This window comes from Miniopterus schreibersii (genome assembly GCF_964146895.1).
Source record: "Miniopterus schreibersii genome assembly, chromosome: 6".
Classification (NCBI taxonomy): Eukaryota; Metazoa; Chordata; class Mammalia; order Chiroptera; family Miniopteridae; genus Miniopterus; species Miniopterus schreibersii.
In genome coordinates, this window is record NC_138107.1 from 29,707,155 (window position 1) to 29,730,624 (window position 23,470).

Below are 23,470 nucleotides of genomic sequence, written 5' to 3' on the forward strand. Positions count from 1 at the left end.
AACTTTCCAGTGCCAGATATTTCTTTAAGGTAAATTATATTCTGCAATAGGAGGCAGAGAAGTCAGCTAATCTTTGTCATGGTATCATTGCTCATAAACTATCCTGTATTAGAACGGTTTTTGAGTTATTTTACTCAAACTAATTATCTTGACATCAGATTTTCTCTTTAACGTTTACTCGTCAATTATATTTTAATCTGGTTACCTCGCTTTATGCTTAGAGAGCATCTCTGTCCACGGCTGCCAGTCTTGGATTGACTGGGTCCTCTAATGTTACTCTTCATGAGTTCTAGTAACAATCAGCAAAATATCACAGGCATCTTGGCTACAAAATATTCCCACTTGTATGACTGAGCAGATAGCAAGAGAGTGGAGAAAACGCAAGTTTTAGAGTTAGAAGACTCGAGTGTGAATCCCGATTCATTTGCTAACTATCCAGGTGAAGTGGACAAGTTATTTTAACTTTTCTAGTCCTCAATTTCTCTCATTCATAAAATGGGGATAATAAATAATACTTTCCCAACCATCTCACAGGGCAGTTAGCATGTTCATATGTGAAAACACTTTATACGCTATAAAAGGCTGCAGTACTTGGTCAGTATTGTGGGGATATGAATAAATATTACACAAACTTTTACGTCCCTTGGGCTCAGAAAATTTGCCACATTTTTTCCCCAGGCTCTCATTTTTCAGTCTTCACTGCTTTATTTCCCATCTTTGCTGCATTTCTTCATTTCTTAGTCTATCCGTCAAGGCTACCAGTTCTGCTATATACCTTTATGTTAGAATTTAATTTTAATAAATTTAAATGGAAGACAAATCTATTTGTAGGAGTAAATCCATTTTCTTTTCCATATTTCATATAGGCTTAGGTGACGTGTGTTCTAGGAAGCAGATTCTCTGGTGTTCTTCTAGGTTCCCATCTTTTGTTCTTGCTCCTAAGACATGGAGCCTTTAGCGGCATGCATCCATCGGGATTTCCAGTTCTTAGGCAACACAGCTTTGCATTCAGAAACAAACAGGGCACCAGAGAATTCCTCAATACAGGCAGCAGAAGGGCCTCTTACTCTCTAGCTAGCTGAACCTTTTTCATGAGATTTCGCAGTTCAGTTTTTAAATAGAACACAAAGCTCATGACTAATGTTCTATAATAATTGCTTAAAACGAAGTGTTTCCCCGCTTGGATCTGTTGTATTAGGAAAGAATTTTGCTTAACGTGTACTTACAAAAAAGGTCCCTCTGAATCACAGTGCCAAGAAGACACGGCATCCAAGAGCAGAATGGAAACACTGACATTTAGTCTAGCGTCGTGCAGCGAAGCGTGAGGCAGAGCAGCCAGAGCCTGACTTTTACTCAAAGCAGTTAGATAACAGCGGTGGCGGGGAGATGGCAAAGGAGGTCTGGGTTCAACGCCCGCCCCCTCACTCTCCTCCTTCCGAGGCGTCACCAGGGCTAGGCTAACGCCGGAGGCACGGAGCAGAGTGACATCAACAGGCTGAGCCCCGTTTAACAAAGCAGCCTCCTCGGCACTCTCCTTGGTGGTACGTGAGACAGGTTTCTCAATCCAGCTCCTCCAAAATCAAATTATCTCAGAGCTTTTCAACTTTAGAAAACAAAGCCTATTCTTTTGGTATGTTACCTTCTGTCGACTGCAACAAGCTTTGGGGAGTTGGTTACAGAGGGAGGCTCTGGTGACCATTTTAACGCTAGTAGGTGAAGGTTAGTTAGGTTTTTCAGTAAACCACACGAGTGCCTTTCTGTCTCTGCAATGTTAACAGTTACAGGAGCCTCCCGCCTGACTGGGATATGGTTAAGTCCCTGAACTTAAGATTGTAGATATTGGGAGAGAAGAGGGAAAAGTAAAACAGAAGAAGTTTGTTCAAAGGTTTAAATATTTCTTCAACTGCCTGAATATTACTTACTAATTTTTCCTGTTTCATCCCCATTGCCTCTAAAAAATAATGACCCCCCCCCCAAAAAAAAAAACCACACATACCTATATTGGAAACTTGGAGGACCCTTTCTACACTTATCCGCCATCACCTTCTGTATCTCAGAATCCAGTGACTTCCCGGAGCAGATGCTAACAATACCCTCCCTTCCCTCTGCCAGTATAATAGCGTCACATTAGTTTCATTTCAATTATGTTTACTGATTTTTATTAGGCCTGCTGCCTAATTACTTTATTAATGCATATTTATATTATAGGGACTGTTTAACAGCTGGAGCCAAAGAGTAGCTCTGTGGACTATTTTTTATTTGTTTGACCAAAGTAAGATAAACACTTGACATCCTAAGAGAGGACTAGCAATTAGAAGGACTTCCTCCCATGGAGGAGTATCAAAAACCAAGGAATTTGTTGGTGAGACTTACATAGATCTCTGGGACCAGATAGAATTTGGTAGAAATGAAGACTGGAGGTTGGTTGGTGGGAGGTCTTGAGATGGCTGCATGATTTTTTTTCCTGTCCTAGACCTAAAGTCTCCTTCAATACTGAAATTTTTGTGTGAATTTTCAGAGAAATTTCACCTTAGAGAGGTCAAGATGAGAAATATTTTTATATTCTTTTATATTATATGTAATATATTTTATAAAATGTGTATAAAATAGTTTTAAATCATAAAAATTTTCATATGTTTCTGTGAAGGCAATACTTATTGAAAATAATTATTTTCATTTTATTTCAATGACTAAACACAACTTTATTGGTTTTTCTTCCTTTTAAAAATATCTAACAGAGAAGAAAATCACGATATTCAGACCTTGACTTTGAGGTAAGTTTCTAAGATTTTTTAATTACTTGAATTCAAAATTGTTATATAATAAACACATCTGTGCAGCTATCTAGAGTTTTTTTTTTAAAAATTAAAATTAGGAGTGAAACATTTTTAATTAAAATCTGTACTGTATAAGTAGTTTAACATTTTTTTCTGTAAGTTCTAATTACCTAAAATATAAGCGAAGCTGAGGTTTTTCCACACAAGTGAGAAATCTGTTTTATAAATGCTAAGATAAGTGGGCATTTTATGGTAAGGGCTGAACTTGGTCAATTTAGTTTGCTGGAAGGTGGGAATGTTGGTTTCTTGATTTTTTATATTTAAAACAATTATAATGGTTTTACCTCAGTGATACCTGGAGAGAGCCTGCGAGGATGCTCTGGCTGGTTAGCTGTGGGACTGACTTGCCTCGTGTCTTGACTCCTATTATTTATTTAGGTTCTCTGAGGCACATTCCAGATTCTGTTTTCCAATAGCAAGTGTTGGTTCCATGTGCTCCTGGGTTTAGTATGCCTTTTCACAGATATAAACAAGATGAAGATGTTCATTTTCCAGTTTACATGGAATTTATATTGATGCTGTAATATCGACACTAGAAATTACTGAAATCACAGCATTTGAGCAGCTTATGCTAAGCATAAAATTAATGATGTTTGAGCGTCACATAAAATGCACTTACGCATCTTGATAATTGGAGATGATTCATAGCCTGCTGACATAATTGGATAAAATACATTATAAATTCCTCCAGCATATTTGTGTTGTGATGCTCACATAAAACTTAATACTCTTAGCTGATATTCCTAAAATTACAGGGGCCTCCTAAAACATGGCAACTCAAAATTTAATCATTTCATTTATGTAAATGAAAGTGGTTGCTCAGTAACATATATCAGGTATTAAAAGTGAGACTTAATTGTTTTTATTTACTGTAATGCTGAACAAAGGAGTCTAAGAAATATAGGTCTTTCTCAGTAATAGTTCAGTAGTATTTGTACAGGATGCAAAGTAATGATAAAGAATGTGGCCTCCATGATCATGTGGCGGTTAGTCCTGATGCGAGTGGCTCAATTGTAACCACCTGGCATGGGATAAATATTTTATTATATCCTAAGTTTTTAGGGCAAAAGGATCAAGACTATAAATTCAAAGAGAATATATTCAGCAATCTGCACGTTTAGGTTCTTCAGTGCTTTTAAAAGGATAGATATTTTAGTGGCGCCCCCCCCCCCCCAGTCTTCAGATAGCCAAAAATAGAAGATCATACTGTATGTGCATTTTGGTAAAAGCAGTAAGTTGTTAGGTTAGTACAAAGGCAAGGAGGTGGGAATTAGCCCGTTGGCATCAGTGACAAAATATAGTAAAAACCTAGATCAAAAATTAAGCCTCAGTGCAACCAGCCAAACACTGAAAAGAAATATAATCATCCTGTGTCATTTGGAGCATTAGAAAAACTGTTCCTCTTTTTGTATATTCTCTATGGCAACTGGTAGCCGATTCCTTAAGCTGATACTGTGTTCTGTGCTTAGTATTCCAACATAGCCATGGTATTTTCAAAACATATTGATAATTGAAAAATGTTACAACACAATAACCCTGGGTATCATTTTTAGCTCTTACAGTTATTGCATGATTGCAATAGGCATCAAAATTTGGGGGGAAATAACTTTGAGCTATTGCTTTACAAATCGTTCAGTACTATGTCCCTTAGTCAGTATTGCAACTGCAGTTCTGTGGCAGGTCTCTCAAAAATTGTAATTGCTGATGAATTTTGATACAATCTATTTATACTTTGTGGACGGCCCTGAGGAAGAGTCCAGGTTACCCTCTTCCCCTTTTATTGCAGGCCACATAAATCAAATTTATGTAAGCTTCCTGATAGCTCCCCACCACCACCCCATAAGCTTTACCACACAATGGCCAGCTTAGGCATTTTGTCACTGACAAACACACTTTGCCTCCTGGACTCCTGAAACCATTTTCCCTTCAGACTCTAAGCCTCACACATTCCCCAGAGTCTATATAGGATAATACAACTCATATGCCAATAAAACTCGGTGGCTAGTAAGCACTATACCTGAGAAAAGGCCTTTCCATGCAGCCATCTCGAAGACAACAGTGCATTCTTGGAATAAACAGAGCAAAGTATTGACTAGTCATAAAACGGTAGAACACTGATTCTTGCTACCTGGAAAGTATACAAAAAGTACTACAGTGATATTCCTGTATTCTGTGACCAAACCACTTACTGGATGTGTATTCCCAGCTCCAAGCAGAGATCTGGTATATAGTAAACATTCAATCTTTTTTTGTTGTTGAATGAATGATGAAAAATTTGAATTTTAAAATCCAGTTTGCTTTAATAGAAAGTTCTCAAAAACTGTATCTAAACTCAGGTAGAAACTAGTATAAGGATTGACAGCTGTGGAGGTGACACCTCAAAGATATCCACATCATACGTAACTCAAGGGGGTGAATGGCAAATAGAAAGTCCAGGAGGAGGGCAAGGCATGGAGGTTGGCTAAGGCCTGATGGCATGTTGAAGTCAAACTGCACTGAAACATGGGACCTATGCAAGAAAAGACTAGACAGAGGAGGTAATTTAGAAACCATACAGTAAAGAGTTTGTACCCCAAGGGAGGAGATTTTACCTGATTTGTTACTAAAAGCCGCTAGGGCTTCTCTGCTGTACTTTTGTTTCTCAGTGAGGGGTGATTTGCTATGACCTGGGCTTTGGGAGAATGGATATGGCAGTAAAGGAGGGAGAGGTTGGAATAGGGGGCATGTGGAAGTTGAAATACAAATTAGAAAGTGACTAGTCCAGGGAAGAAAAAATGAGCGTCCACGTCCTAGAAGTGACAGGATAAGAAGGGATGAAGGGACACTGAAGGGTCAGGATCTGTGGAATTTGGTCGTTGACTCTGCAGGCCTGAGCCGGGGTTTCTACTAGTACCATCCACAGATCCAGGGAAATTAAGGAGACACCTTGTTAGCATGAGGGGCATTTTAATACTATAGGGATTAAGATACCTAATGGTGTTAAATCAGAAATATTAGGCAGTTTAAATTTTCTATCAAGGCTGAAGACAAAGCTCGGGGAATTCTTAGCAATGTAATTACAAACATCCATTCTGAAGCTGTAATGGACATTATTTTCCATTCCATGGACAGAGCAGTATTTATTGTTTATCTTCTCTTGCAAAGCTATGTTGATAAACCTTGTCATATTCTTCCATGGGAACCATGTAGCCTCTTATAAACACCTTAGAATATATTTGTGAAGTTGCTAGTGAGCCCCACACATCTTGTACCCATTTCGCTTCTCAAACTGGGGAGAGGTGAAAGTGAACAGAGGAGGGCACAAGGCGGCACAGATCCAGGATAATCTTTGTGAGGACTTGACTATATTTCCCAAAATCGTTCAGTAAAAATTCAAGTAAGATAAAATATATTTTGTTATTTTATATCACTATGAACACAGCTAAACTATGACGTAGGGCAGGTTTTCAACCTTTTTCATCTCATGGCGCACGTAAACTAATTACTAAAATTCTGGGGCACACCGAAAAATAGAAAAATATATTTTTTGCCAATCTGAAAAAAAAGATAGGTATAATTTTGATTCAGTCACACCAGATGGCTATTGTTGTGTTGGCTGTTGTCATTGTTTTTATTTGACAGTCTAAGGGATAGCACACCGGTTGAAAATTGCTGACATAGAAGGTAAAATGTATGTTAATTTCTAAATATAAAGCGTGAGTCCTAAGAAACATCTTCATAACAGACTCCTTCCTGCTTTGTCCCCAACCTCCAGCAGTAAATGCACTGTTAGGCAATCAGCGCACTTCCTGAAGGAAAGGTTTGAGGAATGCAGTCCTGTGCTACATTGGTCTCTTCTATATTACTAAATTTAAACTACTGCAAAATTATTTGTAGCCAAGTATACTACTGAGTGACAGTGACTATACACACACATATGTGTATATATATTCATTCCTTATTCATTTTTTTTCAGATCCTTTGTCTAGTTTCTTTTAAGCCCTGGGTACTATATATTTACTCAAGTAGAAACATATTTGAAACAAATGATCCCATAATGTCAGGCAGTTCAAGTGACTACAGGCTCTGTCTTATGGATACATTGGGACTCTGACCAAGGAAAGGTACATAAAACATTCTGTTCCCATACTCAGCTTTAAAAATCAAGCTAAATTTCTGCAATGTGTGTTGCTTCCTTAACATGAGTTTTGACATTCATTTCAGACTAGTATTCAACTGCCCCCTCTGGAGGGAAGCCTTGTATGTAAAGCAGTCAAGAATAAAAATAACCACAGGTTTAGAATAGTAAACATGGACAGCGGCAATAGAGGCATATAAACAACTAAGGCTGGAAAAGGTAATTCAGGCAAAGTGGTTTCTAATTCCTATTAGCACATGACTTCCAGGCCCCATAATCTCGAGTTTACAGTCAGAAGATTCTCCAACTTTTTCTAACAGTTTCTCTTTTGCTGAAATTCTGTATATAGTAATGCCTATCTTATTTGTAATTCAGACTTAAAAGAAATCCCAACTCTTGATTCGCATTTTTGAATTTAGAAGAGAGAACCTCTAAACCGTTTGTATCAAACCTACCTACAGGCCCTGTAGGAGCCACTGGTATGGACAAGGGAGTACAATAGGATCAGAAGGGGAGGGAGGAAGGCAGGGTTCCCGCCTGGGGCCAACTAAAGGAGCCTTCCTTCCCGTGGGGAGGCCTCTTCAGTGATGATGTCCTTCCGTGTGACAGGCATCTTCCCTGGTCTATGTGCCTGTCCAATCTCGTTCATTTAATTTATTCCATACACACTTATCCGTCACCTGCTGAATGCCAAACTGTGCTAGGTGTCAGGGACACAGAGTCACTGCCCAGGAAGTGTGCAGAGAAAAGACAGGGAGACCGGCCTTTCGAAAGATAAATGCAGACCTTTGGGACAGTTGCAGGGTGATCAAGACCCACAGAGTTTACGGGCTCACGGCAAAGGGCACCTAACCCACCCTAGACTGTTTCATCTGCTTTTCCACCTGAATAGGCATCATCACAAACTTGAAGAGTCTAAAGGGGGGTGCTCCCCGAATCTACAGGACGCATCGAAGAGAGCAGCATGCAAGGAGAGCTGGCAGTGGATTCAGAATGGATTTTAGCTCTCTCACCACCTGTGTGAGCCTGGGAGCTTTGCTTAGCCTCTTGAGCTCCAGTGTCCTAATGAGTAAAATGAGACAATACCTGCTATCTCCCAGGGTCCTTGTGAGGATTAAGAAAGATTGATAATGGCTACCATTTCTTAAGTGGCTCTTATCTGTGCGCTCCACCGATAAGTGACGTGTATCCCTTTTTAAATCTTCAAAACAGCCCTGCAAGGTTATTCTGACAACTGAAACTGGGACAGAAGGAAGATAGGACTTGAAGGTGATGGAATGAGACCTAGAGCCAAGCTTGTCCAGACCTAGAGCTCTTAGATGTGGTGTGTCCCAAGTGTTTACTCTAGGAGATTGGCTGGGATATAGTAGGTGCTAGAGACGTACAGGTTGTTTACATCCTAATTTTTCCTTCAACTAAAATTCCATGAAAATACATTATAATTTATCATTTTTCTCTAAAATCAGTAATCAGAAGGCTACAAAGAAGCAAGCTATTCATGAGACAATATTTTTGTGCAGTTAGGATGTGGGTTTATACACAGCTTCAAAAAAAGTTGAGTGACAATAATCTGAGTGGAAGGGAGCATTACCAAGCCTTTATCTCTATGACAAAAGATGCCTATAACATTTGACAGGCATTGTAACTAAAGGAAAATGAAATAAAATCCATATGAGTTACAATTTTATCATTACAAAGTTTTAGAAAACTGAGTTCAAAATTGAGTTTTTCGCAGAAGTCAATTTCTTTGGGACACAGGATGTTTAAGTCACGGAAGAAAGAAAAAGGTAAACAGATAAAGCCAAAAGCAGCCATTAAAATGGACCAGTAAGATTCATAAGCATGTGGACTTCTGATTAGGTGGTCAAGACCATCAAAAGCATGAGTGCTACAAACAGCTAATTATTCAGAGAAGCAAATAAGGGAAAACCCTTGTTAAAACTAAAGCCACAGCCAAGTTTTTACCCTCCAGTATTTGTTGTGTTGTTGCTAGCTTTCTTGTCACTGGAAACTTCCCCACTAAAAAAACTGAAAGATGCACTTGAGTTTGTGCACAGAAAGGAGTCATGCTTGGAAAATCAAACTGCCCGGACAGATACATGAGCTGTTGATGGGCAGCTCCAATGTGGTACTTCTGTCAGAACCACCAGGCCATCATTGCTATGGTGATTTCTGGCTGCACCAAAGTGGAGATTTCAAGTTAAAATGATCTGGCACGAGAGGATATATTAGCAATTAGTGTTTTTTAGGTAGGAAAGGCCCCAGATTTCAGCATCCATGTTTTTTATTTGTTTCTACATTAATTTCAGGGTGCTTGAGCTTTATTATTCAGAGTAGCTTTCATGAACCCATGTAGAATACTGCAAAATACTTTATGGTTATCTAACATCTGTGTCTGCCACATACAGCAGACCAATCCTAGCAATCCAATTTCTCAAATCCCTTCAATCAGAATACGGTCATAAAAACTCCAGACTGTTAATGTATCTCATTTCTATGAGACATATTTGAGCCTTTAATTCATTAAACATGCTTTATCCAACAGAGATATTTGGTTGCAAGAGACAGAGAGTATATTTAACTAACATACAAAAGAGAACTGTGTTGGAAGAATATGAAAAAAAAAATTCACCTCTTGGCCAAGGGATGGTACAGGTATTGATTCACATTTTCAACACCATGGGAAGGGATAGCTCCTCAGTGCAAAGTGAGGATCCTCTCATATGATGAAAGATAAAAGGAGACTGCACAGACAAAATCGCATGCCCACCTTAACACGGGGGAGCTGTGCTAATAATATCAACTCTCTTAGAAGACAATGAGCTCTTTGAGGGAAGGGAATTCAGTCATAAGATAAAAATTGTACCAGAAATTCACTGAATTTCAGAAAATAGAAGAAAGAAAACAGACAAAATGCAGGGAGAACTTGAAAACATTAAATGTAGGAATCTGTCTCACTTGGATTGCCCTCAGCAAATTCCCCTATCATTTACTCTCCTAACACCGCCATTTGTTTGCCTTATCACAGTTCTAATTTTATGTGTATTTGAGTTGTTATGGGATTAATGCCTATGTTCTCCATTACACCTCAAGCTATAAGAGGGCAGGAACTCTGCTAGGTTTTGCACAGCATGTGGTGTATTATCTGACAGAATGAAATACCTATAGAGAAATGTCAGTTGTGTGGCATCACTCCTACTGCACCCTAGCAGAAAATAACTACATAGTAAGAGTCATTGTCATGAAAAATACTATTTGTAAAGCAGAGCCAGTCATAAGTATCCTGACTACTCTATTGTTTTCAGAAAAGGTATTCCTTGCCCACAAATCCATATTTTAATCAGTGTCTTGGGACCTGATAATGAATGGGGTTATCTGCCTCCCCAAGGATAGAAAGTACTACAATATATTTGCCAGCTATGTGGTCCTCAAAATCCCTGCATTGAGTTGCTTATGCAAATCTTTCCTCTCATAAATCTCTATCAGCTATCACTAGTCAAATTATGTTTGCCTGGTGTTTCCCTGTAAATCCTGCAAATCTGTTTCCTGTACTCTCCCCAAAACTGATGGGAAGTTAATCACTCTGTAATTGCTTCCTATGTTTCATGTCCCCATCATGAGTAATGTTGCCATGTTGTCATCCTCAACCACCGGATTTGTCAACACCAGTTCCTAGAGCTAAGAGGAGCAGAGATGAAACTAATTTAGCTGCAGCAAGACTTAAAATGGCAGAATTGTCTCAAATGAAAGTAGACTAATAAAAAGAAGAAATTGGCTAAAGCAAAGTGTTATCTAGACACAGATCCAATAAATATAGGAAATTTAAATTGACATAAAAGAGAATAAGGCTTTTTTTAAAAAAAAAAAATCTTCATCCAAAGATACGCTTTTATTGATTTTAGAGGGAGGGTTAGGGAGAGGGAGAGAGAAATATCAATCATTTGCCTCTCCTACACGCCCTGGCCGGGAATGGAACGACACTCCGACCAGCTGGGCATTATAGATCTTCCCCCACAGATATATTTCTTTTCGAAACAAATTCTTACTTTTGAAAATATTTGGTAATTAAAACAGACAAAAGTTCAAATTTTAGCATAGTCATGAACATAATATACCTATGCGATATACATGAGGAAATAGTAAGTTATGAAGCACATGTTTAAAAATACTATAAAATCTTACACAAACATGAAGATAGAGGATCACCAAAATACTGTATTTTTCTCTTTATTTTTAACTTGTAAAAACTGAGGAAAGTATTTTCTCCTTTAAAATAACAGTGGTAAATATAGGGAATTTATTATCTTACTTTTCTTTGTGTGTGCTCTTTTAAATCCTACGTAATGGAAAAAGATTCAGCCCATGTTACCCCAAGGTCATTTTTGTTGAGCTAATGTGAAGTAAGGAAAGGCTATAAGCAGAGATGAGTATGAATATACGGGGGTGGGCAAAAGTAAGTTTATAGTTGTGAGTACATGAAGCAAAGTTTATTCTTTGTTTTATTTACCCTCACCCAAGGATATTTTTTCCATTGCTTTTCAGAGAGAGTGGAAGGGGGAGAGAGAGAGAGGAACATCAATGTAAGAGACACACACAGACTGGTTGCCCGCTGCACGTGCCCCAACCCAGGCCGGGGATCTAGCCTGCAACCGAGATACGGGCCCTTGGCTGGAGTCGAACCTGGGACCCTTCCAGTCTGCGGGCCGACTCTAACCACTGAGCCAAACCAGCCAGAGTTTACTCTTGTATTATTTACTTGTATTACAACTGTAATCCTACTTTTGCCCACCCCTGTATTTGTGTCTGTGATTTTAGGAACTCTTCAACCACACAATTTATGCTCTGAATCCTAATTGTTAAGATTCAGTACCATCTCACAAGCAAATATATGAAACCTATGGGTCAGATTTTCTTTGTGCGAAGCTCAATCAGTATTCACACAGAAAGTATAAGATTTTAGATCTTGCCTATATTTCAGACACTTCAGTGCTTTGAGTCAGCCTTAAATGGCAGGGCCTGGGATTCTGTTCCCCCTTTAGTACAGTCAGCTAGGATTTTAGTGTTTATAGAAATAAAACATAAAAAAGTAATATTTCCCATGGCAAACATTGAGGGACTCGTGTGCTTTACAAGTCCAAATTTTAAAACATTTTTTTCATATTGTAACGATTTTTTGTAAAACAGTTTTAACTCTAAATGATGAAAATCTTACACAGGAATGACTGCTACATTTTTAATGCCCCCACAAGAGAAACCTATTTTTGGTAATCTTGTAAGAAGAAGAAAAAGCCAATTTTTCATGTTTAAGGAGTGCTGACTATAAGACAAGGATCTGGTGCAACTCATTTGTAATTGTAGCACCTTTTGGGACTTCCTGGTTTCTGCCAAACTTAATGTCCCTTATTAGTGAGGCAAATATATTAAATTTCTTTTTTAATGCATAAATCAAAATAGAAATGAGAACCATCCTATTCTCTTTTGCAGAAGGTCATGCATACAAGGAAGAGGCATATGGAACTGTTTCAGGAACTAAATCAGAAATTTCAAACTTTGGACAGATTTCGGGATATACCAAATACAAGCAGTATGGTGAGTATGCTTTGCTTCATCAGTGCCTGATGCCATGCTAATAATGTGTCACATTAGCTGTTATCCCTGCCCTCCAGGAGCTCCCATTTGTCTTGGGAACAAGACTAGCATATGTAGGAAAAAATAACTCCCCCCAAAATGTACTTTGAAATGTGCTAATAGGCAAATTAGGAATGACCGAATCTTGGAACATTTTTATTCATATTTCAAATGTTCTCATTTATAAGCTTGAATTGAAATTAGTTACATATCAAAAATGTGTATTGGCTTCACTTAGCCTTTTTATCAGAGTTAAAAATTAATTCAAATGTCCAAATAACTAAGAAAATGGAAAACTTTTCAGGGGCTGGCATTTTAAGGTTATAAAATGTAAATTTTATATATACAACTCAATACATGTCACCTGAAATCAGAGTGGTAGATTTTATCTCCGGGAGATTTGGGATACACATCAACACTGAGGGCTTTGACTGTTGATGTGACCATTCTCTTCTCATTCATTCACACTGCTGCCATCCTAGCATCTGCCCTCATCAATAAGATGATATTGTGTGGTTAATATGCGCATGGCATAGTCAGAGCTCCAGAGAAGGCTGCATATTTGCGAAGGCACTGGACCAGAAGTCTAGAAATCAGTCTACGAGTAAGAAGCTCAACCAAGAACTACCTGATCTTGAGCAAGTTACCCAGATCAGTTTCTAAAGTTCAATTTTCTCTTAAGTTGAGCACAGAAAACAGTAATTAATATATGCTTCTTTTGTGCCTCACAGCACTTTCCAAAGCTGTGAGGGCACTTGAGAGGGTAAGAAGCTAAAATTGCCACTTAACACCAGTCTTCACTCCAAATGCGGTGCTCTTTCTTTTCCTGAACCTCCTCCCAACATCTGGGGTTCTGAGATAAATCCCTCTATCGCTCTAAGATCCATGGTGTTTGATCACCTTGTATATGTGTATTATGAGTCTTAGTCTCAGCTTCCTAATTAGTAACCTTAACTTATCAAGAGCAAGAATTTATGTATCTTTATGTTTTTCTTATGTTCCTCTCAGTACTAGTACAGTGCTGGTCTTGGTAAGTTATCAGTAGAGGGCTGTTCTTAATTTATTACATGTCTATGATAGTTGAATCTGTGTTTGTTAAATGATGGTTATGAGAAATACTATACACTTCGGCACTTAATTGGTCTGTAAGTAGTTAAGGTATATATCTATTTTCCTCCTTACAGCAGGACTCCTGCATTATGTGATCACCAACACAGAGCTAGGCATATAGAAGGCACTTAATGTTTGGAGATGAGAAAGAACCACTCCCTACACTTAAGTTGTCCATTTTTCGTTAGCAGGCAAATGAGAATTGCATCATTGAGATTAGACCCAAGCACATTAGCTACTCATTTTGGAATATTGAAAGCTAACATTGAAATAAATGGAAGAAACTCTATTTGTTTAAAATAAAAGGAGACGGTTATGTTTACAAATCTGAAAGGGTTATGCAACGGATACAGCTGGCTGGCTGCTATAATATGATTGTAATTCCCCCTTGTTGTATGGTCTGGCTATTAAATCATTAATGGCACAAATATCTGTATCTCAGTTTCCTGACAACCAAAACACTCTACTAATTACACCACACTTCTGTAGCAGTAAGTCTTTTCTAGAAAAGATTTATAAGTATCGTCTGGGAGGTAGGAGTTGTCACTGCTGCTTGACTGTTAGCAGAAAAAAAGTTTCTTATTCAGTTTTGATTAATAATGCACATGTATGTGAGTCCATTATCATTAATTCAGTCATATAATTCATAGTGGTGTACTGCTAATGAGAAATTGCATAATTAGGCAGAGAAAGACATTTTCCCAAAAAAATCTCAAATTATTTTTCCTTTTTTTTTTTTTGGAGACTACCTCACAACACCTGCCTAGCACTGCAAATGATGGTAATTATGTAGAATTTGGGGACTCAAAGGCAAACCAAAAAACCATTTAGGCCATTTCTCTGCTTTGAGGCACAACAACATTGAAATCACACTACGAAGAAAAGGTGTTGTTAAAAGAACCCTTTTACTTTGAACGTGTCTCTCACACTATTCTCCACCAAGATCTCTTTCCCCCAAGGAGCTTCTCTAAATTTTTTTTTTTAGAATATAGAATAAACATATCCCTTTTCACTTTGTCCCCAGTATTCAATATTGGTAGGTTGGTAGAAGAAAGGAAAAGAGTAGAGGGTAGAGGCTGCAGGTGACAGCCAGCCTGCCCCTGGACCCATGAGTTTAGGGAAACGCTCAGACAGCTCTGCTGTTTTAAGTGGCTCTGAATTCTCAAGTTCAGCTAACATTCTGTGTCTTCTATACAGCCCTAAGACCACATTAGCCTTTTCTGAGCTTCATGCATGTAGACTTATATTGAATTTATAATGCATTAGGCCTTTTTCGCACACGTTTTCAGTTTGACTGCATCTTGTCTAGTCTGTACTTGAGCTCAAAAAAATAAAAAAACAGCTGCATAAATTCAGGAAGTTCTACTAATGGACTGAATTTTATAAGATTGTGGCCTCCATTGAAGCCTTCCCGCCCCTATGGCTCTCAGATTCAGTGATCTCTTTGGGCTCTTCCACGGTTTATCACTCGTTCACTTGAACCATTGAAAATGTTACACCTTTCCATAAGAGTCTGTAAGCTCCACTCTCGGCACACCCAACCATTCAGGAAGATCGGTAGCTTGCGGCCACCGTCCCAACGCCGACCCTCTCAGATTGCTGGGTGCAGTAGCTCTTCAGCACTAAAGCATGGGCTTCTCACCTAAGGGTGTCCACACATTTGTCAACAGTAGTGAGGACCACAGTTCAGCTGGGAGTGCCATGAGATGCCAGAGGAGATGAACATGAAAGCCAACCTTAATTTATTACCCACTAATAGAACCTCTCAGAAATTCTGTCAGTCATGTACTGGCAATAATACTCTTTGAAATTAGAATCTAGACGTTCTGACGAAGTTTAAAATTGGCCATTTAGTTCACGTATCCACGGTGCTTGATCTTCAGACTATAAAAGGAAAATCATTCCTGTTCCTAACATAATGAAACCCCTACTTTTAAAGCAAATGAACTAACAGTTTACATATCAGGAATCCTTTTAGGATTGAACTTTGTCAAACTAAGGATTCTCAGAAAGCTTGTTTAGACACAGCTCTTGCCTAAGAGAGAGAGAAATCCAGTCTGTGGCTTGATTGGCACAGTTCACACCAGTGAACGTTTCAATTGATGATGGATGATTCAGGTCACTGTAGTGCCCCCAAACATTTGACCATTTTCCATTGCCTACAAAATAAATCCCAAATTTACTGGCCTGGTATATGAAGCCCCTCATTCACTTTCTGCCTGTTTTCTTCTGCCGTTCTTTTTTACTTCAACTAAAATAAATTGGTCACTGTTCTCAGAGTTGTCCCATCTTCACACTCTGGATTTTTACTCCTCATATGCATGACTATTCAGCCATCCAGCCTCCAGCCCCGCATATGTCTTCATGACCGAGCCCATCCTTAAGGCAGCCTAATTTCACCCTTCTCAGAAAGGTTTATGTGCTTTCCACAAAAAGACGCCATCTCCCCACCCTCCTCTAAACTCCCACAGCACATTTCCTGGGCCATAGCTATAGATATATCTGTATTTTTATACCTCCATTTAACTATAAACACCTTCATAATAAGTGATTGCAATATTGTGAGCATTATTAAATACCAGGCATTTTGCTAGGCGGTTGCACTTTTTTTATGTAACCCCACAAAGTAGGTAATGAGATCTGCACATTTTGCCAGCTCCCCTGGCCTGCAATACAAAGCTTATCTCTGTTTTACAACTGTTAAAGTTGAGATTCAGAGAAAGTGAGTAAATTGCTCAAGGTCACATTCATCTGAAATGGAGCAACCGGGACTTGGATCTCCATGTGTCATGCTGCTTTCCATACTTGATTTTTCACCTTATTTTCCCTGATGCCTAATATGATACCCAGCAGAGCAGCTGATAAATATTGGTGGGAGGGAGGCAAGGAGGGAGAAAAAAAGCAAGAGTTCATGAGACTTTAGGATATGAGACGAAATCAGAATTAATCCCCTGTACATATCGTACAGGTGAACTCTTTATTAAAGATTTACTATTAGCTATTTTTTCTTATCTGTTGTCATGACTAAGGCTAATAAATGCTGAAAGCATCTATTGTACTGAGGATTTTTAATTTATTTTCTAGTTATGATGAGTATTTCTACAGGTTGTCTCTTTTCTTACCCATACTTTAGGATGATTTTTAATATACTGAGTGGAATGCAGATAATAATTTAAAGTACCTGTTTGATTCCCCCTCTGCTAATTGATTATATTTAGTCAAAGGCGAGAATTTGGGGTGGAGGGGGGTAAAGGACACATTCAGCAACTATAGTTGTTTTAGTTTAATTTTCTCTAAGGAGCTTTCAGTCACGGTTGCCGCCTTGTTCTTTGATGTTTCTCACCTTAGTCCATCCCATTCAAATTCTACAGAAATCTTTAAACAATGCTTATTTAAAATAAAGCAAGTTCACCACTAAATCTTAGCAAAATATTAAGGCTATAGAGACCTCAAATGATGTCTACTCATATATTCATTGAGCACCTATATCCTACAACATGGAAGGTTTGGGTAGAGTCATAATTAGGCAGATCCGAAATCTTAGGTAATAAGAGTGTAAACTATGAAACATAAGGAGCAATAGTAGCTAGTAGACAGTTGTTTTTTTAACCCTTATGTTGCTGGATATATTTTCTAAAAAGCTGTGCTCTTTGAACAGAAAAATAATTTTTATGAAATTAATGTGCCACCCAATTATGTAGACAATTGTGGGGAATGCACAGCAGGAAAAAACTAACACCAAAAAAACATAGCAGCATTTTAATATACTAAAAAAGAATTTCTTGAAAAACTAAGCAAAGATAGTGATAAAAACTCAGTTTTTTAAAATATGGCCAATTTGGGTAACTGTTTCTATTATTACATAACATGCCCCATTACATATCCTCAAATTTTGTTTACCCTACCAAAGATTCTGGCAAATACTTTAATTTTCTGCATGTAACCTCAGCAGTAATTGAGTGCTCCTTCCCACCTGAATGTATAGCCACACTGGCATTTCACAAGGTACCTAAAACAAAACATCTACTGTGCCTCCCATAATACTCACTTCCTTGGATTGCTAGAAAATTTTAGGGCAACTCAAAAAAAGTGTTCATCAGTTTGCTCAATGAAAGAAAACTGAAATCAAAACCGCTTCCTGCAGCTGGCCACAATTTGAAATCATCTCTGAAGCATATAAACTGGATTAAGGTTACAAACACGCCGTCCTCCTGGAAACTTCAACAAGCAGCAATCCTAGGCGTCAAATAAATGACTCTCTCCTCCTCTCTTCTCAACAGGAAAACCCAGCACCAAACAAGAGCCCGTGGGACACTTTCAAAAACCCCAGCGAATACCAACATTACACCACAATCAATGTCTTAGATACAGAGGCAAAGGACGCTTTGGAACTGAGGCCAGCAGAGTGGGAGAAGTGTCTGAACTTGCCTCTGGATGTGCAAGAGGGTGACTTTCAAACAGAAGTTTAACAAAATCAAAATGGACTGAGATGGAGACAAATTTATTGCACTGACACTAAGACTTGGGAAGCCTGACATTTCGACCTGGACTGCGTGACCATCCTGTGTCAGGACCTTCATGTGCCAAATGTCAGTGGTGTTTGCATATGGTAACTTCTCCCCAGTCAGGCTAGTGGAGAGAGGACCAGGTGTACAGTTCTGACCATCCTGTGTTGTAAGTACCCGTGGAATGGATTTGTAAGGTAATCTTTATAGATAAACCTCAAGCAACGATTCATGTTGTAACCGCTTCATATGGTTTAGTTTTCAAAAAACTTCACCATGAAGCACAATGTATATATTTATGCAGTTTTTAAAGTTTATAACAGTCTGTTTGGCCATTACTACACTTTTTACTTTATAATATAAAAGCAAAGTTTTTGTCATTAAATGAATGTTTGTTGAGCTACATTCTTCATTGCTTTAAATGCAATAAAGTAATAATCTCACTTTTATATGAATAATATATTTCACATCTTTATTATTGCAGTTTTCTCTAGAAAGCTCTGAGTAGCTTTCTCTGCTGCAGCTGTGTATAAAATATTTAAAATGTTGTATGGTGTAAATAAACTTTTGTCTACATATCAGTTTTTTAGTGCATTTTATTTTAGATTTGTTGAATGGAAATTTACATATTTATAAGCTTTTTTTTGAATACAGATACTGAAAATGTATTCATGGTTTTAATAGCATACCGTTATTACTCCTTTGGGGCTAATGCTTTCTCAAATGTAACAGTAGGTTTGTATAGTGTTTCTGTACTTTCTACTCAAACACCCTGTGGAAAAAATGTACCATGTAAATGAGGCTTGTCAGAGAGCCACTGCCATCCCACTCTTACGTAAATGTGTTTTGTTCTATCTTGTGGCAAAAAAGACAACTAGTACAAAACAGTAAGTGACCATACAAAAAATAGTACAGGGAAAATGTTTATTATGCATAATGAAGTTCACTGCATGTTTCACAAAAGAAACTACTTGTACTACAGTTCTTCATAGCATACAGAAATGAGAACTTATTCAGGGTTTTAAGGAGCCTGCATCTTCTCCAGAAGGGAAGGGGGAGTGGGTGTACTTGGGATGATCTCTCTCTGGTTTGAAAAGTGGGGAGTCTGAAGTGAACTGACTGCAAGACAGTCGCTAGCATCCTCTCTCTCATGTCAAGCTCCCCCCCCCCCCATGATAGGGTCCCTCAGAAGAAACTCCAGGGAAGGATTTCAACAATTTCCTTGTTTTTTCAAGGAATGGATGAGATTGTTTTTTCAGCCTGAGAGAAGTAAAGGGAGTGGAGAGGAGATGGGGGTCTTCAGAATTCCTAGAGTGCTTATTTAGATTAATTTATTAAACCTAAGATGCATGGTTTTCTGTGGTCTGTCAGAAACTCAAGTGAGCTGCTCCTGCCACCCAGGACCTTGGGGACCCCCACCCTCAGGCCATGAGGCGGGAGGCAAAGGTGCTTCAACACTCAAGTGCGCCGCTAAGATAGAGCCTTAAAAACAGCCCAGCTCAGGCTGAACAACTCTCAGATACTTATAATGTTCTCAATGTAAAGATGTTAAAACTATATTTTTAATCAGATTTTTTAAATCAAAGGGACATCATTATGCAAAAAAAAAAAAAAGAGTATACCATAACTAAGGACTGATTTTTCAATAAAATAAACTTCATGTTAATTATAATGTAATTGTAATATCAAATGCCTATTAAATTTATAAGATACTTTCTACTGATAGGAATAATATTTAGTATATTGCTCTTTATCTAACCATCTATGTCATCTATCTATCTGTAGATCTATATCTTTATAGATAGATATACAAATATATGTATGTCTGTATATATACATACTATACATATATAGAGATTCATAATGCTCAGCTCCACCTCAATAACCTGTAGAATGAACAAAAGCTATGTATGCAGTTCCCCATCCCAAACTGTAAAATCATGATGAAAACCCCACAATCAGCATATGTTTAAAAAACATAAATTTAATATATTAGACTACGATTTCTTGTAAAACTGTAATATTTACTACCATAAAACAAAATCTTACATTTTTTTCACTTCTATTTTTCTTTTTTCTAGTAACTCAATATTAGATTAATATATGAAAACTAACCAGAAATTACATACTTAAAAATGTTAGGGTGAATTTTTTGGTTACTCTAAGAAGGATGCCAACTTGTAGTGGAATTTTTTGTTATTTAATCTATAAGAAAAAATACAGGTCAATTATTATGAAAATTATGATCATTAAGGACGCTCCCTTCTAGCTCACTCCTTTAAGTTTCCACTGCCCTTTCACACATACTCTACCAAAGGTGAGTCGCAGCTGAACCCTTACAGTCCTGGGCAGTTTCCTCCGAGCCCCCTGCACTTATGACCTGCCAGGATCTTGGTGCCCTTGAACTAACTGGACAGTCTTCCCCTTCCTCCACATCCAAATTTTACTTATGCTTTAAGGTACACCTCATTATTTCATCTTCACAAAGTTTTATGTAATTTTTCCAAGCTAGAAATAATTTCTGCTGTGAACTCTTATGACACTGATCTGTAATTCTCTTAGGACCTTTAAAATCATTTATCTTGTTATTTATACACATTTCTGATACCCTCTGGTGGACTGTAAGTGCCTGGAGGGCAGGATTCATGTCTGATTCATTTTTGTATCTTAAGGGACCAAGCCCAGTAATGTTCACACAATAAATGTTTGCTGAATTATTGGTGGAATTTTTTTAGTATTGCTCACAGTCATACATTCATAACAAGTCACACATTTAAAAGTGTTTATGGAACAACTATTATGTGTTTACTTATACGTTAGGGAACTACAGGGCCTCTATTTTAAGTAGCTCACAATTTATTAAAAATACAAGATAGATATGTGAAATGAGTAACAATATTATTTAAATATTAATAAGCTTTTATTACCCTTTATTGTCTTTTTCTCCCCATGAAGCAGGAATTAATTATCCTAAAGAAATGGGGGCTTGACATACAGATGGTCAACAGGCATATGAAAAGATGCTCAACATTGCTAATCATCAGAGAAATGCAAATCAAAACCACAGTGAGATACCTGTTAGAAAGGCTATCATCAAAAAGTCAACAAATGACAAGTGCTGGCAAGGATGTGGAGAAAAGGGAACCCTTGTGCAGCCACTATGAGAAACAGTATGGAGATTCCTCAATAAATTAAAAATAGAGTTGCCATATGAGCCAGCAATTCCGCCTCTGGGTATTTAGCCAAACACACTCACTCAAAGATATATGCACCCCTAGGTTCATTGCAGCATTTCTAGTAGTATCCACCTATATGGCCATCAACAGATGAACGGATAAAGATGTGAGATAGATACACACACACTGGAATATTCAGCAATAAAAAACAATGAAATCTTGCCATTGTGACAGACAACATGGAAGGACCTAGAGGGTAATAAGCTCAGAGAAATGTCAGCCAGAGAAAGCTAAATACCATATGACTTCATGTATAATGTGGAATTTAAACACAAAACAAATGAATAAAACAGAAAGAGACCCATAGGTATATCAATAACAAGCTAGTCATTGCCAAAAGGGAGGGGGGTGAGGGTGGGAAGATAAATACATAGTTAAATAAATTTTAAAAATTTAAAAAGAAATCACTAAAAAAGATATTGGGGGGGCTCAGAAGAGGTTAACTGACTCACTTAACTAAGATCATCATAAATAAATGACGGACCCACTATTAGAGCCCAGGCCTTCTGACTTCTACTCTGAGGCCATTACCAGGACACAATAGTGTTTCTATCTATTCCTCTGAGATAACAAAGTCCCCAAATAAAGACAAGTTCTATGGAGATGTTTTTCAGGCAAGTAGTAGAAGCATAAAACTGAAAATATGCATCAGCTGTCATAGGGCTGGTGAGGCCCACAGCTAGTTGTAGCAGAAAAGCACGGCTGATGCGAAGTAACAGGCGAGTGCCATGTTGGTAGCGTAATGGTGAGGACAGCCGCCTTCCAGCGTAACAGGTGATCTTAAATAGATTTGGTTCTATAGTGCTTTGTGCGCTTCTATTTTCACCTACTAAACTTTTCAAATCCTCCTAAAATGTAGTTACCATTTCATTAATTTTGAAATTACCTACACATATGCCACAGGACACAAAAGAAAAACCAACCTGAATTTTAGATTGGCTCCAGATGTTCAGTAAAAACAGCCACAATTTTAAAAAGTTGCAGTCAGTAAACTTCTGAAATTGCTGCTTCGGAAAATTTAGTTTGTAAATTCTAAATCATTCCCAGCTTCTTAGAAAACTTTTAGTTTCCGTTTTCCAGAGTTATCTATATCAAAATCAATTAAGTTTTACAAATGTGTAGTACTTCATCAAAGAATATGAATTAAATGTGTTTAGCATGTCGATCTACACAAAATTTTCCTTGATGACAAAAATCATCTTACCCCCTGAGATACTTCTGTAGTTAAATTTGTAACTGGGGTAGCACAACAGTTTTTCAGAGTCAAAACACTGTGCTATAAGTACAAAGCTCTCCTATGATCTGGCTGAATACAAAAAAAAGAATATCCATTCTACTTCAGAAAATCGCCCATGCATATGATTTTTGAAAACAGATGTTTGGGTAGTAATTTTAAGGTCTGAGTGCGTACGAAACCTTAGGTATAAATATTCATTTAATCCTTAAAGTAATCCTATAAAGCAAGTTCTATTATTTTCATTTTACAAATAAACTGAAATCCATAATTTCAATATCACACAAGGCAAAGACAGTAAGAGGCAGAGCCAGGATTTAGCCTCACAGTTTTGTACTAGAGTCTAAGTTCCCAATTTTTATGCTGAAAAATGAATAGTTTTTGACAGTAAAAAGTTCAAGGGTAAAGTCACCAGCAAGTATTTGGGCTGAATTAAGGGCAGATCTGCAGAATCCGACAGAGAAACATGGGTATCCAGAAGACCACAGAAGAGTGCTGAGAACCACCACCAAGAACTTCCTCAGAACGCAAATTTGGGTTTGGTTCAACATGGGGGCACACGAGAGACTGTGACCCCAAAGTTCTATATCACAGAACCATTGAAATGATAACTTTTGCTTAGAGGATTTTATCATCAGGTTACTAAACCATGTTGCTTTCATTAAAGTATTCTTTTTAAATTCAGTATTCACAGAACATCTAACTTTTAAGTGATTTCATTTTCCAGTGAACCTTCTAGGATAAACTGGCAGCAAAACATAATTCAAGGTGACTAATATAAGTCAATTAGATATTTACTAAAA

At 37.8% G+C, this 23,470-nt stretch overlaps 1 protein-coding gene across 3 annotated transcripts in view; it reads left to right on the forward strand.

Moving 5' to 3' along the window:
- The window catches only part of ADGRB3 (adhesion G protein-coupled receptor B3), a 629,874-nt gene extending 608,965 nt beyond the window's left edge, over positions 1-20,909 (forward strand). For all 3 annotated transcript variants that reach the window (XM_081140889.1, XM_081140888.1, XM_081140890.1), the window contains 3 exons: positions 2,739-2,774; positions 12,439-12,543; positions 17,973-20,909. In XM_081140889.1, the coding sequence (XP_080997015.1) occupies positions 2,739-2,774; positions 12,439-12,543; positions 17,973-18,161 (330 nt within the window). In that variant the 3' untranslated portion in view covers positions 18,162-20,909. The remainder of the gene's footprint in view (positions 1-2,738; positions 2,775-12,438; positions 12,544-17,972) is intronic.
- Positions 20,910-23,470: the final 2,561 nt, after the last annotated feature.